Genomic DNA, 18,190 nt, shown 5'->3' on the forward strand with positions numbered 1-18,190 from the left:
TTACTACTAACTTAAAAACCTTTTACTATAAACAAGTAAAGTATTTACAGGTTAAACAAGGTCCATTTGTTATACTACAATAATTTGCTAGCATAGAAACCATTTTTTAGTTGCAACAGCAATTATGACGATTTTTAAAGCTCATATACTCTATTTACATCACTATTCCTATAATTATAGTAACAATTGCTATTCAAAACCTAATAAAACTAAGAATGATGAAAGTTTTAATGTTCCATCATTATATGCAATGTAAACAAACTGTTAGACAACAAAAACAAATTCTCCAAATATATGATAAGTGGAAACAGAAACAGAAGAAATTTAAATGGCCAGGTCGCAAATGAAATTATTCGATTGGTTTTATCATCTAATTACTTGGAAAAGACATTAGGAAGACATCTAATGGAAATTTGGAAAATTAAATTAAATAATACAAGATGAAATGTGGACGACCTAACTAGCATGACATGAACAGTCTGTGTATCTAAAACAAGACCAATAAAAATGTCTCTTAACCCTTTGCACTCGAGAGTAAAATTTTTGGTCACTACCAAAAACTCAGGTCTCTATTGAACAAGTAAGTACTGGCGAAAACCTCGGAGCCCTTTTTATCAATTTTGTAAAGGTTTTGTTAAAAAGTTGTAACTTCTTTATTGTAGCAGATAGAGTTATAATTTTGGTTTTGTTTTATTTCTCATAAAATTCTATATTGTAAAAAAATATATATTTGTAATTACCTTATTTTTAATACTTTTTTTCACTTATAAAAAAAAAATTCGCATAAATTTTTACAAAAGTTAACTTCAGTTATAAATGAAAAAAAATACATTGACATTATATAAACTATTATTATTTCTAGGTTCCTTACATAATTGTAAACATGCACATACATTTTCATAAACTTACCTCTATAAACAAATATGTTGTAGGGAGTTTTGTAATTTCCGACAATTTCCCCAAATAGTGAGTTATTTGTCAAATGATTGAATATTTAATTTTTTATACCTTTTTATGCCCGTAATACCGGTACTTTGGGATTATACCGACCACACCAGTATGAAGAACACAAAAATATAAATTTATAGAAACAAACATGATAAAACGAAAAAAACAACTCTAATTACAAAATTACAACGATTATCAATGGGGTCAGATTCCGTTATATGCCCCCAACGCTTAAACCTTTTTCAATGAACTTAGAACGTTATAAAACAATGTAGTTGAGTAACAGAACTAACAATCTATCAATCAACAAGCATTTCCAGGTATTGTGATCGGTATTGTTGTCACTGTTATCTTATCTTTCTCGAGAATCCCGATTACGGCAGCCCGCGCGGCATCACATGATTATTTAAGTTTTTTGCATGGTACATAATTGCCTTTCCATTACAATTCAATTTATATTTCTGATCAGCCCCTCTAGAATTTGATATTTTACTAATAGGTACTATCTCGAGGGATGTTTTTCTTTCGTTGACATCAGCGCGGGCTTCGGCAGCACACTCGCATTTTGGGTGGCGGAGTGTGATCAAGAATAAAAACAAGTTTTGTGTGTCTTTTTCAATAAAGAGTTTAGTTTTTGTTTGGTAATGTTTGTTTTTGTTGAATTTTTGTGTTTGGAGAAATGTAGGGGTAAAACACGGAAGTACAACAAAGCGAAGCACCAGCTGAACGGGCGGAGAGACTCTGCAATCACGTTATCTACTAGACCGCTCGACTTTGACCTCTGTCTGAGGATGGGGAGGTGTTTGCGATAAGACAATTCCTGTTTTATATTGACGAAATATTGTTCTACGCTAATCTAGTAATCAGTAGAAGCAAAATGTCAAATAACGATTCATGTCTGGGTGTGGTCGGTATAATCTCAAAGTACCGTAATACCTCCCTCACTTTCACTTTTGGCATCGTCAGATGATTCCGAATCTGATATGTTACTGACAAAAATATCACTCAGATCGTCAACATAACCTTATTGACTGAAATAACTTATCAGACTAAACAAAACAATGAAGAGATCAGCTGTTGAAGTTGGGATCAAATCAGCTGACGAAAAAAGGTGAAGTTGACAAACCTCTACAACACAATGTAAAACTGCAAAATCACCGCCATAGAGTATAGGGGTTTACTACGTTTTTACATCCAACAACTATCCAGCTTGTGTATATCGCAAATTTACCGCATTTGGATAATTTATAAAGCCAGTATAAAGGATTTACCAAACGTCCGACATTTCGGACGTCCGAGGTTTTGGCCTAAACAGCAAACGTCTGAAATATCGGACGTCCGAGGTTTTGGCCAAAACAACGATGTCCGATATTTCGGACAAGAGTTGAAGGGGACGGAGTTATAACTTGGTTGGCTAAAGCTTAACCAATCATGACAAAACGGTATTGGTTTCTTTTAATAAATATTTCAAGAAAAGTGTTTCAACAATATTTTTAATGTAGTGTGAACTTAGAAACTTAGATGATAGTCATACAGGCCGTATAAGTTTACAATCTAGATTAGTTTGCTTCCTAAATATGACTTTGCTTTATAGCTTATGTAATTTTTTTTTTTAATTCAAGATGCAATGCTTAACTGTTGTTTAAATGTAAATCATAGTTATTATTACATCTGGCTAAGTAAAGAGGCGTCCCAGCAATAGTTGCACAAGCGATCTTAAATACTCACATTTTTAAGGAGCTCTATTTTTCACCCTTATAATCCCTGACATCATGGGCTGTGTGGCAGCCAGATCTCCCACATTATTTCATAATACTAAGGATCATAAAATGGCTTATAATAAACGCTTCTCCATAAACTTCATTATCTTAAAGTCCTAGTAAATCCCTATTCCTGTAAGTCAACAAATAAGGTGTTTCAGTGACCTGTGAGAGGTTTCTGGACGGTTCCCACTCGGAGGCGAGTCGTATGAGCCACTCATATTTCTGGGCACGCAGAGCGTAAAAATCAATGGTGAGCAGTACACCCAGAGGATCACCCTCAGGTTCCAAGGAGAGGAGAAGCTTACAGAACTCTAGTGCTGTGCGGCAGCATGCACGAGCTCCCACAAACATCAAGTGCTTAAACACTGCTATAAACAGAGCCCTGCAACAAGATGTATGTAACTGTAGTGGCAATCATTTCATAATTAAATGGCAGACTGTTATGGATGTCAAATAATGAAGTTCTTTTTATTAATTATACAAATAACTAATAAACTGTAGCAATTATGATGACACATAATTTTTTCAATATTAGTAAGGAAAATAATATTATGGGATAAAATAATTGCATGTATAAACAAAATAAATTTTATGTAACTACTTTGAAGGGTGCGAAGTGGCGGAGTCTTCATACCCCAACATGTGAGCCAAGTCAGTGCGTCCCCGAAGCCCAATCACAACCAACTCTGATCAGACTGAGTTGAACTGACTGGCTTCATTCTAACTTCTACTATACTTTTCTACAACTGACTTGTTTTCTCTGTCTCTCCAAGCCAAGGTGGAACAGCATATGCCGAAGGCTGCATGGTCAAGGGAGACTTGATCTCTAATATGTGAACTCTGGACACCTCCAATTTAAATATAGCTTTCCCCAGGAAGAGCAGGCCAATGCTTGGGGTGACCTTTATATCTCCGCTACTCGTGGGAACACAATGAGTACAAATAAATCAACAAAAATCCAAACTAAACCAGAGAAATCTAGCAGCTCTCAAAAAGTGGATGAAAGTCCACAAAAATAGGGATTAGAAATGGGGCCCCTTTTCAGGAAGACGTGACCCACCTTGAAAGGTCCATTGTTTTTTACCAGGGGAAGAAAGGGAGGTACCATCCCCAAACATTCCAAAAAGATTGACAGGGGTGGACCACCTGGTAGAGGTGGTAAAAAGGCGTAAATATATACCTCCTTCAGATAAACCTCCACCATGCTAATGGCACAACTGACATCTTGGGAAGGAGGTTTATCACAACAGGCCTGGATATTGCCCTTATCCATGAACCTTGGATCAACAAAGGTTACATCACGGGCCTAACAACTAAGGTTGGTAATCTTACATATAATCAATCAAATGAAAATCCAATAGCGTGTGTCTTACTCTCAAAACATATAACTGGTTTCCAGTTAAAAATCTAATTACAAAAGACATAGTGGCAGTGGCAGTGAAAGTAGCTTCACAAGAAGGGGGATAAACTAACCCTTCAACACACTGCCCACCAGTGGAAATACAAAAGCTACAGCAGTACTGCGGAGAAAGAGGTGTAGCCCTCTTCCTTGGCTGTGACTGCAATGTGCACTGCGCCTACTGGGGTAGTACCAACATTAACTCAAGAGGTGAAGAGCAATTGCAATTTTTGTTTTGTAACGACCTTATTCTAGAAAATAGGAGGTCTAGTCCCAATTTTATAACTAGAGTATGACAAGAAGTTCTAGATATTACCTTATCTAAAGGACTTAAAAACATTAATATAGTAAGGTGGCATGTTTTACAGGAAGCCTCACTTTAGGACCACTGGCCCAAATCCTGTAAACTTCTCAAATGGGCAAAAAGGATAGATGACTGGATCTCTTACCAATATGCCCTAAATGAATACAAGAAAGAAATAAGGAAAAATAAAAGAAGAACCTCGAGAAACTTTTGCAAAAACTTTAACAGCCTACCAGAGTCTGCCAAGATTAATAAAACTAAAATTGATCACTCTAATCCTTTAGGATCCTTAGTAAGGGCCAATGGTGGCATAACGGTGAACAAAAGGAGACTCTAGAACTGTTGTTGGAGACACACTTTTCGGCCGGTCTCTTGACTCGAAATGAGGATTTTTATTGTGTAACAGGGGAGAGATCTAACCAGGTTGGGAGGTTGGTAAATCCAGGTAAAGATCAAAAGGAATTTTTACATCTGAAAGGATTAAATGGGCAATCAGATCCTTTAAGCCATTTAAATCTCCTGGGATGGATGGTGTTTGTCCGATACTTTTTAAAGTTTACCCAATCACTCGAAAGAAAAAAAAAACTAATTTGAAGATTTTTAAAAACAAAATGGATGGGACGCCAAGATTTGAAAATATTTTTTTTCTTGCAATTTTGAAAATATAAGATGGTAAAAAGTTACAAAATATTAAGTACATTAGAAATATATATGTGATTTTAGTATTATACATGGTACGAGAATGGGTAACAGTCTACACTGAAGGTTGCATGCAAAACTTGTCACTGACTTTTAACATTAACTTTCCATTTTATTATTTTTCTTTTTACTGTATAAATATATACATACGAGGGTTGTTCACAAAGTATCGGATCTTATGTCCTCCCGCTTAAACGAGTGAAGCACTGATGGCCAAGTTTAGTGGGGATGTGGAGGGGACTGTCATGCGCGCGTATGCACTGTTTTGTATCATGACAAAGCTTCAGTCAACAGCAGTCAGCCTAATAGTGTAGCCTCTCTGTTGTGCTCGACAGTTTTTATTAAGTTATAAAATGACAGAAAACCTTGAGCAGGTTTACTGCATTAAATTTTCCAAAAGCTTGGCAATTTGCAAGTGAAAACAATTAGCAAGATTCAACAGGCCTTTGGGGAGTCTACCATGAGCAGTACTCGAATAAAGGAGTGGTACAATCGATTAAAAAATGGTCAAACGTTAATGGAAAGTGAATCGCGTTCAAGCAGGCCATTGACAAGCCGGAATGAGAATGTTATTGAACAAGTGCGAAATTTAATCACTGAGGACCATTGTCTTACAGTCTGAGAACTAGCAGAAGAAATTGGAGTCAGCACTGGATCAGTACATTCAATTTTAACCGAGGATTTGAAAATTAGAAGATTGTCTGCAAAATTTGTTCCAAAGTTGCTGACAATGGGTCAAAAACAACTTCGCCTTGAAATTGCACAAGACATGCTGGCCAGTGCAAACAGTAACCCTGACTTCCTGAACACAGTGATCACTGGTGATGAATCCTGGATTTATGGATGCAATCCAGAAACCAAGACGCAATCATCGCAGTGGAAACACACGATGTCTCCAAGACAAAAAAAAGCACAGCAAGTTCGCAGCGAAGTCAAGGTCATGTTGACAGTCTTCTTTGAGTGGTGTATCATGAGTACGCATCACATGACCAAACCATCACAAAAGAATACTATCTTGAGGTTCTTCCAACTCTCCTTGAGGTGTCTCCTATGTGATGCTGTGCAGGGTAAACGAGAGCATATCATCAAACTCAGTGTTATCTATATAAAAATTAAGCTTCAGTTGAAATTTCAAGTTTATAGGTCAGTTCATTTTCGAGATATCATGTGGACAGGCAGAAATCACATTTTTCAAACCCCACATGTGATAGGCTTTACAATCGCTCAGCCAATAGAGTAAATTGGAATTATAGATAAAAATTGAAAGGCACAAAATTTAAGATCTTGGTTTAATTATTTTTTGTTTATAAAAGTGATTACATTACTAGTTTGATTGTTTATAAATAATGATAACATTGCAACAAAGCAACCAGTTTCTTATTTCACACACTTAAATCACAAAAACTCTAATATTTAAAAGACACAATATTACACCACGCCGTTAATAAGCAGAAACGACAACATACACAATGCTCAGTATTAATTCTCTGAGATTTATGTAAGAAAGTGCCATGTACCATCAGCGGAAATCCTGATCGCCCGGGGTCAAGATTACATACACACTGAAACTTTTGTGGGAATTTGATTCAATTTAGAGATCTCTGGGATAGGATTACACGCATATTGAGGCAATTTTGTGGGAGCAATTTGATCAAATTTACTCCAGGGTATCCTGGGGTAAAGATTACAAACAGAATCACACACATATTGAACAATTTTGTGGGAGCAATTTGGTCTAATTCAGGGTATCCTGGGGTAAAGATTACAAATAGAATTACACACATATTGAACAATTTCGTGGGAGCAATTCGATCCAATCCAGAGAGTATAATACTGACAACTCTGTTTCTTTTTAGAATAAAACATAATTTAATTTTTATCATAATTTGTCCTACATTTCTATTTTTCATCTATAATAATCAATGAGCTGCCTGTATTGGCTATATAGACGATAACGTATAATCAGGTGTTTCCTTCTCATTGCCTGAGACAATTTAAAATACCCCTCTAGATTATCACGTGACATCACGTCTCTTCACCTCAGCCAGTACCCAACATTTCAAAATATGACTCTTGAGTGCGTGGATTGTTCTCGTGTTTCCTCGTTTTTGGGCCAGACATGTCGATTAAACTTTCTTTAATTTTACTCGCTCTTTAAATCTTAGTGGTAATAACTCATACAAGGTGAGACAAAGGTAAAAAGCAAAATACCTCGTTAACGTTTTATTGTGCTAAGTCTACTTATTTCCACAACACTTCTAGTCAACCGGGCAAGATCCAATAGATTATTAGTTATAGGAACTTATAAAAAGAGCCATTTCTTACATCATACCTGTTTTCTTGCCGGCGGTAGTCCAGCCTGCAGTTGCCAGAGGCCAAGGAAAAGGAGGGGTGGAAGGCACACTCAAGGCAATAGAGGGCCCGCTCTATGAGTTCGGCCGCCATGGGCAAGTCTTCGCTGAGCCGACACAACTCTGACAGCTGTAACAGGGCATCTACGTGGTACGGGTGCAAGTTGATTAGACCCTGAAACAGATCAGACAAATATATAGTGCTATTGCTCAGAGGTTAAGTATTTGGGAGTTTAGGGCAAATGAGATATTACTAAGATGTTTAATGTTTTTTATAAAACCACATCATGTTTATTTATCAATGTACCAGTAGTACTATATATCTGCTTAAATTTATTAATGAGAGAGTTTAAAATTTGATTTGATATGACAATGGGCTAAAACTACCATCTCTGTGTTGAAGCACTTTTACACTTAATAAGCATCCAGCTATTATTTTAATATACAGGCATCATATTATTCTGTTTCATTAACTGTTAATTTTGAAAATATTAACTAAAATTTTAAATTCAATGAACTGTGAGGAGTAGTCAACAATTTGGCTTTTGTAGCAAAATAATCACAAATGAACTGACATTCGTCAGCAACAATTAGACAATGACTTACAATTTTACACAATTGTATCTGAATTGAATTGAATTTGGTTTGATTGAATTGAAAATTTATTTATTCATTGAATATATTGAACAGCACCATAAAAATTACCAAAAAACTTGTGTAAATTCTTAGGCACTTAAGAGATGCCATAAGGAGAAAATAACCTGAAAAATGGGTGGGAAACAATCGGTTTTTTTCTTCATGACAATGCCCCTGTACATTCGTCTTTGTTAGTACGTAATTACGAGGGCTGTTTTTTAAGTAAGGGCCGTTCTCCCGTACACGGTAGTAGTTCGCGTTCCTGCCGTAACGAGCGTGCGCCCCGCCTCCCGGCATTCTTAGCGAACAACTTCATGCCAGTTGCAGCTCTGTAGCTAACCTGTATGCATTACTGTGGATCTTTAAAATGTTTAAGATTATCGAATCACCCGCCGCGTGTGAGATTCGGTCAGTGATACGATTTTTGACTGCAAGAAACATGTCGGCTGCTGACATTCACCGTCAGCTTTGTGAGGTGTATGGTGCCAAGGCAATGAGTGAAGGTAAAGTGCGGAAATGGGTCCGAGAATTTAAAGATGGCCGCGAAAATGTCCACGATGAAGATCGCTCAGGCCGGCCATCTGTGATCACGGGAGATTTGATTACTGCAGTTGACGCAAAAATTCATGAGGACCGACGGTTCACAATAACCACTCTATCTATGGAATTTCCTCAAGTGTCCAGGTCAGTACTGTACAAAATTGTGTCAGAAAACCTAAACTTTAAAAAATTGTGCTCAAGATGGGTACCCAAACTCCTCACTGAGGATCACAAAAAAAAGAGATTAAGCAGTTCTTTGACTTTCTTGACCCGCTACGACGAGGAAGGAGACGACATGTTGAGTCGAATTGTCACAGGAGATGAAACATGGGTATCCCATATCACTCCTGAATCAAAGCAACAGTCCATGGAATGGCGGCACACAACATCTCCAGTCAAAGTCAAAGCCAAGCAAACGCTGTCGTGGCGCAAAGTTATGGCAACTGTGTTCTGGGACAGGCGCGGTGTTTTGCTAGTGGACTTTATGCCGCGAGGAATGACGATTAACTCAGAAGCCTACTGCGCAACCCTGGCCAGTCTCCGACGCGCCATTCAGAACAAAAGACGCGGCATGCTGACAAAGGGAATTCTGCTCCTCCACGACAATGCAAGGCCTCACACCGCTGCTCGGACACAGGAAATGATCGACTCTTTTGGCTGGAAAGTTTTGAATCATCCGCCGTACAGCCCCGACCTTGCTCCGAGCGATTTCCACCTTTTTCGTTACTTGAAAAATCATCTTGGCGGGAAGCGCTCCAATGACGACGAAGAAGTCAAGACGGCCGTGAACTCCTGGTTGTCAGAGCAGGCGGCAGATTTCTTTGAAGAGGGATTTCAAAACTTAGTTTTAAGATATGATAAGTGCCTTAACAAACAAGGCAACTATGTAGAAAAATAAAGAAAAGTATGCAGATTCTGAAAATAAATGTATTTTGAAAAAAATAATTGTTGTTTATTTACAAAAAAAAAAACGGCCCTTACTTAAAAAACAGCCCTCGTATCTAGCCAAGATCAGTTTTAACACATACGATTATCCACCCTACTCGCCTGACCTGGTACCAGCTGATTTCTTCCTGTTTCTTCAGTTGAAAACATTGTTGAAGGGAAAACAATTTGCAGATGCTGAGGCTGTTAACGTAATTGTGATGAATACAATTTAAGAACTTTCACAAAATTATTTCCAAAAATGTTTTAAAAAAGCTGTATGAACGTTGGGACAAGGAGAAGAGTATTTTGAGGGCAAACATATTTGTAAGTTTTTAACTTTGTTCAATAAGTATTTATAAACAATTCTGGGAACTTTTTTACTCTACCTCGTATAGTTAGAATTAATTAATAATTCAAATTTCCCATCTGCCCCTTGAGTTTTAACTAACTATATTCCACTGTGTATATCTTGTTTTGCTTTCAAGCATATTGCTGGTTACATTCAACCATCTTACAGATAGTGATGTGACTGATTATAAGAATTTTATTTTAAATACACTTTTGGATAACACTGGTTAGGGAGCCTAGAACCTACAGCATTCTGATAGCGGAACAATCTGACATATAAAGCTGTGCTAACTATCTTTGATGCAAGTTTTCCAACAGTTTCCTAGTGAGAGTGTGACACCTATAGTTGTGGAGATGATAGTAAAAAGAGAATTTAATTTAACAAGTTTTTGATTTCATGAAATAACTATAAGTAAGTTTCTCGATCAACAGTGACCAAGGGATGGTCCCCAACAGATGTCTTTGACCTATCACTTTTGCATGTGATTGATGTTGATGCTCCCACCCGGCTTGAAAATATCACCTTATTTCCAAATACAATTTATTACATTACAACTATATCAAAACTGGTAAATATGTTGCTATTGTCCAGGGTAATCATCTAAACTACAATTCTCATATAGTTTACAATCTTAAGTACGCAATACTTATGATCACTATTTTTTAATGCTGTTAGGTGACGTAAACAACTAACTAAAATACAACACTTTCTCAGTTGGCTCAAGATCACCGTGACGTGACAAGTAGCGGAGCGTTTTTATTAATTTAAAATGTTTCTAAGTTATATTAGATATTAAAATTAATAAAAAAGGTGTTGACAGTCACTTCCGAATGTTCATAAAGACAGTGTTGTAGAGTTTGTTTGAAAAATGCCTGAATAAGGTCATTTTTATGTTTTGAGTTTGGTTTTAGTAATTATTGTTATATTACACATGATTTTGCATGGTTTTAAATGGCTTTTATAATTAAAATATTGGTTTTGAAAATAATTTAAAAAAAAAACTTTCTATGGTGAAAAATAAACTTTAACTGAACATTTTACAAAACACTGCTTTTTAATAAAACAAACCTCTAGCACTTGAATAATTTTGATAATTATGTTTATTGTACAGTACAATATTAAGTTATTACTTTTTTATTGTATTTTTTATAATAGTCATATTACCTCAAACTTGATTTTTATTTTGTTTCTGTGGAAATGTTGCTGTTTTAAGTGATTTTTTTTTATTTAAAAACTTAAATAAAATTTAAATATTAAATAGGTTCTGATAAATAATTCATTTACTTTTTAAAGAAGTAAAAAGAAGCTTTTTATTATAAAAAATAAATTATATATACATTTTTTTCTCAAACCTTGCATTTTCGTCCAAAACCCTATGGCACTTTTCGCATAGTCACATAAAAAATAACTCGTCACTTTTCACCATGGATTTGATTTTATCTCTAGCACTAAAAGGGTTAAATAAAATAAAATAAATATAATCAGTCAATTATATATTGAACAGACCAATCATATTACAGCTGTAGTTTTACAGGAGATTGATTTAGCACGTATTGCGTCCGTTTTCATCTTATTAGTTATGTTTGTTGTGGTTTTTCCTGTACAACAAAGGACTTGATATTTTATAACCACAACTAAATATAGAATATTTTATATATAATACTCTATAGTATAATCAAATATTTTGATTTACTGTGGTTCATCACAATTTGCCAATAAGGGGCCGTTCAAGTATTACGTAAGCACTATGGGGGGGGGGTCTTTGCTTTGCTTATTTTGGATGACATGGGGGGTAGGGGAGTCTAGATGATGATTACGTCATCGGTAGTTATTTTCTTTTTTACACGAATGGCAACCCACACATTGTCTTTGCTTGAAAATGAAACGCATTTTCGGGGATTCCCGCAAGTAATACATACGTTTAGTGAACAGTGCGCGGTAATTCCCCTACTCGCGTTAGAACCGAGTAAGGGAATTACCGCGCGCTGTTCACTTGTCTAAATTTCCTCTATCAGTGTATTGTTTCGTTTGGATGCTATAGCGAGTAGACGTATTGTAAGCATAGTAAAGCAAGTTAACATTTGTGTTACCATTCATTCCATTAGCCAAACTTTAATGTTTAAATAAGATGTCGTTTCAAATAGACAAATCCAAGTTATACCAAAAATTGTTTGAAAGTTTAAAAAAATCTCATACAAGTACGAAAGTACAAAATGTACAAAAGTTAGTTAACGAAGTGTGGCGAAATTACAAATTACAAGCAAAATCCGACAAGGAACTAGATATTATTGTATCTAAGAGAATCGAAGAAGAATTGCAAGCGGCGACTAAGAATAAATCCAATCTACTACATTTTTTTTCTAAGGTGAGTGACGAAATCATTTTAGGTACCTATGAATACCTACTAGAAATATTAGAAATCGCCAAAAAGTTTCTCTTTGCTAATTAGAAAATATTATGGCCTATCTTAAAGTATAGAGGTAATATTCATTATATAGATTTATTTCTTATAATTGATTCCGTCAATTTGTCACAAAATACAGGATGTTAGTTTTATACATATATACTGTATATACCTACAGAAAACTATACTCTATTTAAATAGGTATTTAACAGAATGTAAACAATCTTTATATGTCTTTTTATTGAAATATGTGGTTTAAAATTGTAAACGGTGTAAAATCTGTTGTAATTCATTTAAAAACTCAACAAATATTAAAATTGCTTTTCTGTAAGTACATAAAGGTGCGTACAGACATCGCGAGGCGTGCGCCGCGAATGGTTCGCACGTATACATGTGCCGTAGCATGCCTCAGGTTGATGTATGCGAGACGAACCATTCGCAGCGCAAGCCTCGCGATGTCTGTACGCACCTTTACAAATATCTGATTTTATAATTGCATATTTCAATAAAAAAACATATCAAGATTGTTTACATTCTTTTAAATACCTACTTGAATAGAGTATAACACCCTGTATTTTGTGAGCGGAACAAATTGCTCGTTTAAAGATATTAGATTTAAAGCCATAGGGTTTTGTATTTACCATATATATTGCCACACGTTGTATTTATGTAGCTTAATAAGAGAATCTTTAGCAGAACCCATAGAAAGTTTTTATTTTTAGGCAACCTGTAAACCTGCAGAAAAAAACACAAATTACACAGCCAGCTTCAAATATTAAAAAACAGGAAGAAGATAAAATAAAAACCGGTAATGAATCACAACAGCAATGCGAAATTAATAAAAATACAGATAAACAGAGACCAAAACCTTCTCAGGAAGCTATGAAAAATAAGAATGCTCTACTCGAAAAAAATCTGAATGCTTTGTATTCTGCCAGAGATACTATGCCAAGCCGTGCTGAAGTTGATAAACAGATCATTAAGTTGCGCGAGGAAATAAAAACAGCAAAACAGTCTTTAAACAGGAAGGTTCAAAACGCAGTTGCCCAGAAGAAACACAGGGATGGTATGAAAAGAAAGTTAGAAGATATTTGTCATGAAAATCCAGAAATGAAAAAAAGACTATCTCTGAGGGATTCAGTGGGATGTCCTAATCTTGAAAGCAATCAACCTTTACTATTGAAAACAATTGCGGATATAGCTTTATTTGGGAGTGCAGCAGATGATAGTAGACGAACGGAATCAATTCGCAGCGTAAAAACTCTTGATGAACTCACACAAGAATTACGTAAAATAGGATTTGACATTAGTCGCAGTGCGACATATATCCGTTTGATTCCCAGAAAATCTAATTCTGCAGAGGGACGAAGACATGTATCGACAGTCCCTGTTAAGCTCATTCGGGCTCAAACTGATCACCACAAGAGCCACTTAGATAGCAAGTTCGCTGAAACATCAATCCATTATTTAGAGAACATAGCATCCATACTGGGACCAGATCAAGTATTTTTCATATCTCAAGATGATAAAGCTCGAGTCCCTATTGGCGTAACTGCGGCAAATAAGCAAGCACCTCTTCTAATGCACATGGAATATAGAATCAAATTGCCTGATCACGATTGGGTAATCGCTGAGCGTCATAAATTAATACCATCTGTTTATACTGGTATCAAAATCACTTCCAACAACCGCAAGCCGTTGGATATTCTGGACCAACATACATCGCTATTCGAAGTGGAAAGCATAGTTCATCTACTGCTAATACTCATGCTCAGGATTTCGAGACGCTTCTTGAACTTGAAGAGTTTCGACCATTAGCTAAAACTGACCATGGACTAGTAAAACCAGTGGTAATCATAACGGTTGATGGAGGGCCAGATGAAAATCCGCGTTATCAAAAAGTCATAGGGTTTGCTATACAACACTTTAAGCGACATGATCTCGATGCATTGTTTTTAGCTACCAATGCTCCCGGAAGAAGTGCGTATAACAGAGTAGAGCGCAGAATGGCTCCTCTTAGTCGGGAACTGGCTGGTTTAATATTGCCTCATGACCATTTTGGGTCTCATTTGGATGAACGTGGCGTTACAATTGATGAACATTTAGAAAGATCTAATTTCGAATTTGCAGGAAATGTATTAGCTGAAGTATGGAGTTCAATGGAAATTGATGGCTATAATGTTAATGCAAAATATGTTGGGGCAGGTGAACAAGATCTTCCTGATTTTCCAGACATTAAATGGTATTCAGAACATGTGCGTGAAAGCCAATACTTGCTCCAAATTGTAAAATGTAGAAATACAGAATGCTGTCGTCCAAGAAGTGGCCTATTTAGATTACTAGACAACAGGTTTCTTCCACCACCTGTAAAAGTAAAACAAACAGTTGATGACTTGGTTTTAGATGAAGGAGGGCAATTTCTTAATCTTCCAGTCAATTTAGCTCTACGCTTAAGTGCTTCACTCAAAGATTTCCTGCAAATGCCATACGATTATTTTTGTCCGACGGTACAATTGAGGCTATCAAGTCGAACATGCAAAACGTGTGGTCTTTATCATGCTTCCGTCAAGTCACTAAATCGTCACATCGAAAAGATCCATAAGAAAGTAAATACGCACACTGATAGGAAAGTTAGACCTGTAAGAGTCGCTGCTCGTCGTGCTAATGAACTGATGTGCATTATTCAAAATTTAGAGCACCATGATGTTGAATGGCTCGATGAGAATGACGTAGACATTCCAAAATCGGATGAAAGCGAGCAGACTCACAACACTAAGCAGCAATCGAAGCAATCCAATGTCACCGAAAACTTAGAATCATGGATTCGGGTTTCATGGACTGAAGACTGTTAATTTGAATTTAATATATGTACCAAAAATTTAAAATAAAGTTTATTATGTTAGTAAGATATAATATTTTTGTCCTTTACTCTATGTTGAATACCGTTTCAGTAAAATATAATCTCTATCCTAAATCTATTTTCTTATTTTTCAAATTATAATTATAACGTTAAAAAATTAAAAAAACAATACATTAATTGACAAATGTTTACGTAAGCATGGGGGGAGGGGGTAAGAGCTTTGCTTACTTTTGCTGACAAGGGGGATGGGGGGGTAAATAATTGCAATAAATCTGCTTACGTAATACTTGAACGGCCCCTAAATAGATTTTTGAATATATTTTCATGTAGTTCTATATACTTTCTGGAATAAAATTATATACACTATAATAGTTTTATGACAAAAGCGAATGATAAATAAATAAGTTGATTAGTATGTGCAAGATAGTAAAAACGGCTTAGAACTGAGAAAAATATAACCAGCACTTTGAGGGTTAAAATACAATTTCGTAAAAGTACAATAAAAACAAACAAAGTACGTAAAAAAGAAATAAAAATATGTCTAACCACAATATTGTCAGGGTTGAGGCTCTCCACCGCGTCGAGGAACTTGACCTGGACCTGTTGATAATTGATGCTGTGTTCATATGTGAATGTGCTAACTCCATTCTCAGTCTTCACAAGGCTCATCGACAACCCTGCGCCAGACCACCAGTTCATAAGTATAATAAGTTATCATTACAATAGATTTCACAATTTTAGAATATGACTAAATTTTAACAACACATACCCAAAAACAACAAAACTTATGGTTTCAAATGTATACTCAGAATAAACCACAATCTAGTACATTAGTGTATTTTGTAAATGTAAAACTATCATTCTCATTTTTACATTAAGTTTTTTATGATGAGATTTTCGCCTTTTACAGGATATTAGATCTTTAACAAAAAGACACAAACATCAGTACCTAGAAATACTCTCTCAAAGTTATAAATAGTGTTCAAACTTTAATCCTGGGTAAAAATTAATTGAAGGAATCACCTACTGTTTAGCGGTCACTTCTTGGAGCAGCTATGATTGGGAAGGAGGAACAAATGGCCACATTAATTGGATGGTCAGGTAAAGAAAAAATTGATTCAGAATGTTCGGCACTCGCCCCCCTGCTCTATCCCCTGACCTGGCCACTGCCATTTAGCGACTAACCTCACACCAAAACGCAAGCTTCCTGGATACTTCTATGGCTACATTAGTCTGTTCAATTCATATTTTATGCTTGTATTGGCCTACACACAAAAATACAATATACTTATAGAATAGGTACGTAGCTGCAGTGTAAACAAAATGGCGCGAGCGAGACACAATTAACATAGCTGATAAAACAGAGACGGGGAGATGCTTGTCCCACTTCCCACCACTGGAGGGGGGGGCCCCTCCTGAACGTGGCTGCTCAGATATTTGCTTTTGTGCAGGTTTCTTTACAAGCAGTTTATCTATAATAAATCATTCACCTGTTGGAAACCCACTTCCTAAAGCAAGCGTATGTTAAGAGAGACTAGTTGATGGGGTGGTCACACAAGAAAGAAGTTTAGTTCAAAAAGCAACTGGAATTGAAGTTTTTACAGAAATTAAATGGAGAGAACAAATGAGCAAACTCCAAGGGGTTCCTGAATTTGTTTCCTGAGTTACTATAAAGAGGAGTGAATAAAATTTATTCTATTCTGACTTTTAAAGAAAGTTTCTTTTTCAAGTATAACCCAAAATTGACTGTGGAGAATAGCCCTGTCAAGTTTGTTAAGAAAGGGGTGATCATCGAGATAAGATTTCTTGACTAAATCCTATAGACCAATAAGACTTAAATATATACATAAAATAATGGAAAAGTTCTGGGTGTGTATGAGATTGATGATAAGTTCAGTAAATCAACATTACACAATTATCAGCATGCATTTACAGAAGGAAACCCCACAAGAATTGCATTGCATATTTTAAGTATGGCAAGAAACCAAAGGCTTAAATACTAATGAACAGTTAATAAGTGGGATATACACCTCTTATAAGAAACAAGTGGAACAACAGATAGGTCTATTCTGACAGTGAAAGGGATCAGATATGGTTTGATGACTCAGACTATCAACCAAAAGATACTCAATAAGAATGTTTCACATGTATAAAAAATTGTCAAATCATATTATGCATGTGAAATATTGCTATTCTAGTCAGTGAAAGGCATTTTAGTAAAAGGGGCTACACTACAGTAATTGTAGGTAGCCTACAATAATTTTACCATTTATGTTGTCAGGAATCAAATCCAAATAACCAATTCCAGTATCAAACCCAAGTCTAAAACAATACTGAGAACATGTATCTCACCACCACCTACCAGGCTATCTGATTTTAATCTTCTTTTAATTAATGAGAAACAAAATAAAAGTTACTATTTCAAAATTTATGGTTGCACCTACCCCCTGCCTTTTTGAAAAGATGGACAAACAGAAATAAGTTTGAGCTAGCTAACAATCCTAAAAATTTATTTTATTAACATACAAATGTTGATGATATATAAGGAATGTTTAAAAAACTTGTAGCTTTTATCTGAATTTGTAAAATCTCATGTAAAAGGCATTTAATTGTTTTAAGTATTCTTTTATTAATTTAATGGATTGCAAAATGATGATAACCACTAGACATAAATTCCACGATTTTGAAAAAAGTGTCAGAATAAAAAGAATTCTTAAAATCAAACTAAATTTTCTAGTGAAATCCTCCAAAGCATGTTTTTCATTTTTATTATTTAAAAAATTAAGAAGTGAGGGGTTTTCTTTTTACCCAGTGATTTAAATACTGTTGACACAACAAACAAGTTAACTATTCAATAACAATGTAATACTGTTTAAAAATTAATTCCTAAACTCTTAATTTTCTACTATTTATGTTGTTTGTGTTGTACCATAAGTAATCAATAAGCTTGTGCACAAATTAATTTATAAGAGAGTATGTCACCTTATTTTCCTACACCAGAACCGCTTCA

General features: G+C 35.5%; 1 protein-coding gene across 1 annotated transcript in view; it reads right to left on the minus strand.

Moving 5' to 3' along the window:
• The window catches only part of LOC124362278 (transcription factor 25), a 56,119-nt gene that overhangs the window by 9,991 nt on the left and 27,938 nt on the right, over positions 1-18,190 (minus strand). Inside the window, exons 5-7 of the mRNA XM_046816638.1 lie at positions 15,727-15,857; positions 7,446-7,639; positions 2,874-3,093 (exon numbers count right to left, since the gene is read on the minus strand). Coding sequence (XP_046672594.1) covers positions 2,874-3,093; positions 7,446-7,639; positions 15,727-15,857 — 545 coding nt within the window. The remainder of the gene's footprint in view (positions 1-2,873; positions 3,094-7,445; positions 7,640-15,726; positions 15,858-18,190) is intronic.

This window comes from Homalodisca vitripennis, chromosome 1 (genome assembly GCF_021130785.1).
Source record: "Homalodisca vitripennis isolate AUS2020 chromosome 1, UT_GWSS_2.1, whole genome shotgun sequence".
Classification (NCBI taxonomy): Eukaryota; Metazoa; Arthropoda; class Insecta; order Hemiptera; family Cicadellidae; genus Homalodisca; species Homalodisca vitripennis.